Here is an 8,412-nt window from a genome sequence, read left to right as displayed (position 1 = left end):
TTCTTTGCTCCAAAATTGTGTAGTTCAAAGTCGTAATGGTTTTCCTTTTGGCAAATTTGTGAACGACCCTAAAAGTTGTTTTTCGACATGAACGACCCTAAAAGTTATTTTGGACATTATGTGAACTTGACGAAAGATGGGCGATGGGCCTAAAGCGCGTTAGCCCAGTACAGGCACCGACCTTCAATTAATTTCTCTCTCCACCACCCCGAACCGATACCGACCTGGAGACGGAGATAGTTCCGTGCGTGCGTGCGTCAATATATACACGGTCCGCCCTAACCTCAGGAGTAGTTTCTTGCGGACCCTTTGCACGCGATTGCCGTCTCATGCTTAGAGGATCGATCTAGCAACCCGAAACCCTAGCTAGAGATCCGTCTTCTCCTTCGTTGCTTGATCGATTTCACCCGCGCGATCAAATTAAGTCGCCAGAATCAGTTGGAATAATCGTGAAATCATCTTCCCCGGCTTTTAGTTTTAGATGGATCTGAGCGGGAAGCTCGACAGGTTCAAGCAGCAGCAGCAGAGGTGCCACGCGAGCCTCTCCATCATCAACGCAACCAGAGCCCCGTCAGTAACAACAAAGCCGCAGCAGTATGCTCCAGCTCCGAGGCCTGCTATGGCGAAACCGTCTGCGCCCGCGCCTAAGGTTAGGTTCTCCGATGATACGGCGAGGCTGCAAAAGATGCACGCAGTGAGGAAATCCGCCGTCGGATCGCAGATGAAGGACGTGATCGAGCTGCTCTACAGGGTAATTAATCTGGCAACCTGATGAACGGCATATTTCTTTCTTGGGGGAATAATTCTCCGTGACCTGAATGACTGACGTTGATCTGTTTTCTCAACTTGCAGACAAGAAAAGCTCTTACGGCTACGCAGATCAACGATGCGACTTATGTCGACATCGCGGGCAACACTGCCGTCTTCGAGAGCCTGAGGAACAACCCCAAAGTGCGATTTGACGGGAAGTTTTTCTCTTACAAGGTAAGGCTGCATGGTCGGAGTATACATGTGTTTGCTTGTTAGCCATGTCGATCGTCGATCGATAAACACACATACCCGATTGTGCAGCCCACGCACAATGTGACGGGGAAAGATGGGTTGCTTGCCTTAATCGCAGACTTCCACGACGGCATTCCAGTCAAGGAGGTGGAGGATGCGTATCCAACTGTACTGGATGATCTGCAGGTGACCAAGTTGTTCATGGTTCAAGCTATTGGATGACCAGTTCTTGGTTATGAACTTATGATCTGTAAAGCTAAAATTATCTGTGTTTTTCTTCTTTCAGGCTCTGAAATCCTCAGGCGATATCTACTTGCTGCCGGGCGAGCAAGACATGGTGTTCCCCAACGACCCGAGGTCGAGGCTGGAGCTGGACACCGAGCTGAAGAAGCTGTTCTACGAGATCAAGCTGCCCAAGGACATGCTGGACATCGAGAAGGACCTCCGGAGGAACGGCGAGAAACCGATGACCGACACGGCCAAGCGGAGGGCAGCGGCGGAGATCTTCGGCAAGCCTTCGAAACCTAAGAAGTCCAAGAAGAAGCAACGCGGGATGACGAGCAGGACCAGGATCACCAACATACATCTTCCTGGGCTCTTCGAGCTGCCCATGGACACAAAAGATTTCATCTGACTCGTGTAATTGGCTAATTGCTATGTCACCTGCCGAGACAATATGGATAACCAATATTTTCAGCTGAAGTTATGGAGTTACTTAAGACGTGTTGAATCAATATTTTTTTTTACCATATGATTAAAATCAAATAAAGAATTGATAAATCATAACTACTGAAACAAACAAGAAAACTAGACAAGAAGATCCACAAAGTAGACGAACAAATCGCATCTAGACAAGATGAACCGATTGCATCTACCGTAGGCACTAGAACCATGAAAAAAAATAGCGCGCTATTCCAACGCTAATAGCACGCTATAGCATATCTGGAGAGCCGACGCTACGTTAATAGCACGCTATAGCATGCTAATATCGTATTTTTAGACCCACGCTATTTTGTTATAGCGCGCTATTTTTTTCTTTGACTAGAACTATGAATTCTAGTAAATCCAGAAACACATATGGTTCAGTGTTGGCCACATCAAAAACAGTGTTGGCAGTGGCAATAGCAGCAACTTTGGTGTTGCCTTCCATGTTGAGGTTGCTGAAGAGCTCGTCGACGTCCAGGAAGAAGTCGTTGTTAGGAAACTCGTCGTCGGACGATGTCGTGTTGCCGGTAGTCGCGCGCAAGCGCTCCCTAAAAACTTGATGCCCCTCACTCGTACAGGTCTATGAGAGGTAGGGTTCCGGAGGCCTACTGTTCCGTTGGTCGGTGCATGCCGAAGAACGGAATGAGGAAGATGAAGGCGGCGGCGTAAGGTTCTAGAAAAGAGGCAGTCGCATATGTGTCTCGTTCAGGCTAGGGTTCGCCTCATATAAGCGCGGTTCAGAAAGGTCATGGGGACAGCCCACATCAAGTCACCCGCAATCCAGAAAAATGGAACGAAACATCAGCGTTAACGCGTTAGTTAATAACTCATAATTATTAACACAATTAATTTCTCAAACAGTGAAAAGATAAGCTCGGTTCAGAGAGATCCCCGCAACCTGCGGCGCATTGTGACGTGCGTGTGTGACGAGGTGAGGTGAGTGTCGGAGGAGGAGTGCGCAAGGGCTCTCTTTTCGCACTCAATTACAAAGACTAGAACATCCCTCTTTACTCCAACACACACACTCTCTCTCTCTCTCTCAACTAGCATTGTAGGACTAAACTTTAGCAAGCTAGATATTTAGAACATATAGAGATCGCTCGGTAGGTTTTATGCGGTAAAATCATTGAGCCTTTGTGTTGAGCGAGAAGGTGTGGATCGATTATGCGCCCCCAAAAATCCTAAAAAGGGGTGTCTCGCATCCCCAGTGTAGCATACCGCAAGTGGCTTACCAAGTAGGGGTGTGCCATTCCAGATCATCTTCTTCGTCTTCTTGGTCCAGCATAGCCCCGAAGAAGAAGGCTGGCGCAGGTCCCGTGAAGTTGCTCTGGTGGGAACTAGGGGTTCACAGTTGTCCGTGGTGCAACGCTCGGAAGACACTCCTAGCAGCCATCACCCCTCTCGTGACCCTAGCGAGGGTCGCCGAGGCCAAAATCAAGTACTTCCTCCGTCTAAATACAGGTGCCTCAATTTTATCTAGTTATAGATGTATCTCTAACTGAAATGCATCTAGATACATCCATATCTAGACAAAAGTGAGACACCTATTTTTAGACTGAGAGAGTACTAGTAATGCCATTTTTTTGAACGGGAGTGACGCCATATTAGTGACGTGCCAAATCCATGCCGTCAATGCGAGCTATTTTCTATTAGTGAAACCTAAATTTAAACACCTAAAGTCCTGCATATTATTTAGAAGCTAAAACTTTTGTGGCAAATTCTCTAAAAGTTTATCTTTTCTTGAACGCTGATGAGGATAGCTTATGCCTGATGGGCCCGAGGTCGGTTGAACCCGCACGGGCAGCGTGGTCGCGTGGCACGGTATCAACCAAATCAATCTTAAAACCGACCTTAATTTTTGCTCCTGCCCTGCGAAAATCCGAGTCCGGTACCGTCGTGGCATCGATGTCTATATAGTACTAGGTTCCGACCCAGTCTCTGGATCACTTTCCCCAAACCGCCTCGCCGGCCATCGCAGTCTCAAGCAGAGCAACTAAGATTTAGCAACAGAAACCCTAGCTACACCGCTAATCCCCGACGTAGCTAAATTCAGTCTCAGACTCTCACGGAGGCAGATAGACCCCTTCTATCTTCTCCTCCGTTGCTGGCGGGAAATTTGGAGTTCAAGATGGATCTGAACGAGAGACTCAACCGGTTCAAGCTGCAGCAGGAGAGGTGCCAGGTGAGCCTATCCAGCATCGCCGCGGCCAGAGCCCCGTCATCCGCCCCAACAAAGCCCCAGCAGTATGCTCCGAGGCCGGCTACGGCGAGGCCGTCCGCGCCCGCGCCCGCGGTTAGGTTCTCCGACGATACGGCGAGGCTGCAAAAGATGCACTCGGTCAGGAACTCCGCCGTCGGATTGCAGATCAAAGCCGTGATCGAGCTGCTTTACAGGGTAAACTAATCTGGCATCTTCATATGTAGGATTTTCTGGCATTTCTTGCGCACAAACGACAGATTTCTTTCTTGGGGAAAAAATGTGTACCTGAACAACTAATATTAATCCCGATGTGTTCTGAACTTGCAGACGAGAAGGGCTCTTACGGCGAAGCAGATCAACGAGGCGACTTATGTCGACATCGCCGGCAACAGCGCCGTCTTCGAGAGCCTCAGGAGCAATCCCAAGGTGCACTTTGACGGGAGGGGCCTGTTCTCTTACAAGGTACGGTTGAGTTGTATACACGTTTTTGTTCCGTTGCTTGCTAGTGCTAGCCATGCCGATCGAGCAGTGAACCAACACATGTATGCCCCATTGTGCAGCCCACGCACGGCGTGACGGGGAAAGACGAGTTGCTTGCCCTCATCAGGAGGTTCTGCGACGGCATTACGGTCAAGGAGGTGGAGGATGCGTATCCATCTGTGCTGGACGATCTGCAGGTGACCAAGTTGTTTATGATTCAAGGCTTCAACCTATGAGAGGACTAATTCTTGGTTCTGAATATGTAAAATTAAACTAACCTGTGTTTTCTTCTTCCTGCAGGCTCTGAAATCCTCAGGTGACATCTACTTGCTGTCGGGCGAGCAAGACATTGTGTTCCCGAACGATCCGAGGTCGAGGCTGGAGCTGGACAGTGAACTGAAGAAGCTGTTCTACGAGATCAAGCTGCCCAAGGACATGCTGGACATCGAGAAGGATCTCCGGAGGAACGGCGAGAAACCGGTGACAGACACGGCCAAGCGGAGGGCAGCGGCGGAGATCTTCGGCAAGCCTTCCAAACCCAAGAAGGCAAGAAAGAAGCAGCGCGGGATCACGAGCAGGACCAGGATCACCAACGTACATCTTCCTGGACTCTTGGAGCTGCCCATGGACACGAAAGATTTCATGCGACTGATGTAATTCTATGTCATCGATGCACCTGCCGATACAATGTAAAGTGTACAAGTATAGCATATTTTCTTCTGAAGTTATGGAATTACGTATGACTACAGTAAGGTTTTAACAGCGCCATGATTGGCTAAGCCTACAACGATTTTAAAATTCACGTGAATAGTCGATTCACCCCGTGCATGCACTTCCTGAACAGAAATCACTTTGTTGGAATGGAATTGGGGATCTGAATGCCATCATGAACTGGCATTCATTATGAGTGCAGAATTAAGTGCATCTTCACCGGCAACTCCAACAAATAGGCCTGTTGGGGTCCCTGACAGACATTTGTGGTCACATAGCGTGCCCAACCTCAAAAATAAAATAAAAAAATCAATGTGCAAGTATATATAGTTTCGAGCCTAGTAAAACAGCCGGTACTTGTCAGTCCCTACACACAGGTAGTGGAATGGGTGCCACGTGCCACGTTAGAATTTGGCAGTGGAGCTATTCTTGCAGCGAGAAAAATGGCGGTCGGCCTTTTTAATGAATGTGGAGTAGATTGGTCGTCGTGTTAATGGAGGCACCGGTTCTCTAGGTGGCAGCACAGAGCGAGTACGCGACATCGGCTCTAAACTCCACGTGGATGCCCACAAGGCGACGCCAGAGCTTTCCAGCACCGTAAATGCGCACACCGGCCACCTCCTTTTTGGTCACCTTCTTAGCATCCACTCTCATTTATCCGCTTAGCTCCCAACTCCCACTCGTCGCCTCGATGTCGCACAACCATAAAGCCATAGGCAGCGGCCTTGATGCCAGTTATGACGAACATGAGCCTTGCTGCTTGCACACGCAACCTTAACCTGGAGGCGATGTCTGGGTTGTTCGGTGTTGTACCCGTCGCCCCCACCTTGCAGCGCAATGGGCATCGTCATCTGCAAGCCCGTTCCTTGTGCGGGTCCTCGACGATGGTGCCTCGTTGCTCGAAGAAGGAGCCAGCGGCGCCCACTCCCCATCTCGTCATGCATGAACGCCAGCGACTCGTCATGCATGAACGCCGCGTGGGATCCACTCTGGATGAGGTCATGTATCGCCAACTCGTCCTGCAACATTCCGCCAAGCATGTTGTGGGCGTCTTGGTCGGTGTAGTAGGGTTGCTACGACGAGCCCATATAGACCACCCACTAGGAAGGGTATTTTGCTCGACGGTCGTCTAAATAGGTTTTGACGATGGTATACACGAGCCACTAGAGATGCTCTTAGCTCATTAATTGTTTGACACGCCCCCAACTCTCTCTGTGTTTGTACGTTGTGTTGGAGATATGCCCAAGAGGCAATAATAAGTTAGTTATTGTTATATCTTAGTGTTCATGATAAATGTTTACATCTCATGCTATAATTGTATTAACCAAAACACTGATACATGTGTGTTATGTAAACAACAAGGAGTCCCTAGTAAGCCTCTTGTACAACTAGCTTGTTGATTAATGGATGATCATGGTTTCGTGATCATGAACATTGGATGTTATTAATAACAATGTTATGTCATTAAGTGAATGATATAATGGACACACACCCAAATGAGCGTAGCATAAGATCAAGTCATTAAGTTCAATTTGCTATAAGCTTTCGATACATAGTTGCCTAAGTCCTTCGACCATGAGATCGTGTAAATCACTTACACCGGAAGGGTACTTTGATTACATCAAACGCCATTGCGTAAATGGGTGGTTATAAAGATGGGATTAAGTATTTGGAAAGTGTGAGTTGAGGCATATGGATCAATAGTGGGATTTGTCCATCCTGATGACGGATAGATATACTCTGGGCCCTCTCGGTGGAATGTCATCTGATTAGCTTGCAAGCATATGAATAGTTTATAAGAGATCACATACCACGGTACGAGTAAAGAATACTTGTCAGTAACGAGGTTGAACAAGGTATGGAGATACCGATGATCAAACCTCGGACAAGTAAAATATCGCGTGACAAAGGGAATTGACATCGTATGTAAATGGTTCAATCGATCACTAAGTCATTTTTGAATATGTGGGAGCCATTATGGATCTCCAGATCCCGCTATTGGTTATTGCTCGGAGAGGAGTCTCGACCATGTCTGCATAGTTCGCGAACCGTAGGGTGACGCGCTTAAGGTTCGATGTCGCATAAGTAGATTCGGAATATGAGTTGAAGTCCGAAGTTTTTGTTCGGAGTCTCGGATGGGATCCGGGACATCACGAGGAGGTCCGGAATGGTTCGGAGAATAAGATTCATATATGGGAAGTCATTTTCCGGGGTTCGGGAAAAAGTCCAGTGTTTTGACCGGAGCTTCTAGAAGGTTCTAGAGGGCCACCAGTGGGCCCACCACCCCGGGAGAGGCCACATAGTGGGTCCTGCCCACCATGACATGTGGGCCTAGGCCGCCCCCCCCCCTTAGAGATAAGATCTATCTCTAGTTTAAATGGTTTAAAATTAGAGATAAGATCTATCTCCTAAAATAAAGCGTTTAAATTAGGAGATAAGGGGGAAGACTTGGGGGAGGAGTTTGCCCCTCCCATGGCCGGCCAAAGGGGATGGGTGGGCCCTAGGGGCCGACCCCCCACCTATATTAAGAGGGGAGGGGGTGGCCGGCCAAGGCCCCCCATCCATAACCCTAGCCGCCACCTCTCCTCCCTCCTCTTTCTCTCTGCTACGGCTTAGGCGAAGCCCTGCAGAGATTCTCCTCCACCACCACCACCACGCCGTCGTGCTGTTGGGATTCCGAGGGGATCTACCACACCTCCGCTGCCTGCTGGAATGAGGAGAGGAAGGGCTTCATCGACACCGTACGCGCGACCGAGTACGGAAGTGCTGCCGGATTGCAGCACCGGGGACGATCGTCTACATCAACAACGAGATCTGATCTCGTAGGCTTTGGAAATCTTCAAGGTGTTATCACCAGATTTTGGCCAAATCAGGAGATGGGCCGTAAGTGAAGATGGTCTTTGAAGATTACACGTGGAGCATCTTTGAAGCGGCCTTGCGCTAAGAGTTTGGGCTAAATTGCCCGTGTATCTGTAATATAGTAGATCGCATCGTGTTTAGAATTAACGAGTAGAGTCGGCCCGTGCACGGTTAGGTGCACGCCTGAATTAGAAAGTCCCTTGGACTATAAATATGTATCTAGGGTTATCGAGAAAGGAGGACAATCACGTTCACAACAAACACAAATCAGGCGCATCGCCACCCCTTCCTTCGAGGGTTTCTTCGGGTAAGCATCATGTCTGCCTAGATCGCATCTCGCGATCTAGGCGATACACGTTTATTCGTCTACCTTGTGCTGCTCGTGCTGAAGCGTCGTTGATGGTGAGCAGCACTACTTATCTTTAGGTGTTTAGGGGCTTGCATTGATGCTTTCT

General features: G+C 48.7%; 2 protein-coding genes across 2 annotated transcripts; both read left to right on the top strand.

Moving 5' to 3' along the window:
- The first annotated feature begins 481 nt into the window (after positions 1 to 481).
- LOC124659933 (transcription initiation factor IIE subunit beta-like) lies at positions 482 to 1,636 on the top strand. Its single transcript, XM_047197738.1, has 4 exons — positions 482 to 751; positions 853 to 984; positions 1,072 to 1,188; positions 1,289 to 1,636. The coding sequence occupies exons 1-4, from the start codon at positions 482 to 484 to the stop codon at positions 1,634 to 1,636; spliced, it is 867 nt and encodes a 288-aa protein (XP_047053694.1).
- Positions 1,637 to 3,832: 2,196 nt separating this feature from the next.
- LOC124664505 (transcription initiation factor IIE subunit beta-like) lies at positions 3,833 to 5,044 on the top strand. Its single transcript, XM_047202012.1, has 4 exons — positions 3,833 to 4,102; positions 4,235 to 4,369; positions 4,468 to 4,584; positions 4,688 to 5,044. Exons 1-4 carry the CDS (start codon positions 3,836 to 3,838, stop codon positions 5,042 to 5,044), a joined length of 876 nt encoding a protein of 291 aa, XP_047057968.1. The 5' UTR covers positions 3,833 to 3,835.
- The last annotated feature ends 3,368 nt before the right edge of the window (positions 5,045 to 8,412 follow it).

This window comes from Lolium rigidum, chromosome 6 (assembly GCF_022539505.1).
Source record: "Lolium rigidum isolate FL_2022 chromosome 6, APGP_CSIRO_Lrig_0.1, whole genome shotgun sequence".
NCBI lineage: Eukaryota > Viridiplantae > Streptophyta > Magnoliopsida > Poales > Poaceae > Lolium > Lolium rigidum.
Note: the sequence above shows the minus strand (reverse complement) of the source record. Positions and strands in the feature narration are given on the sequence as shown.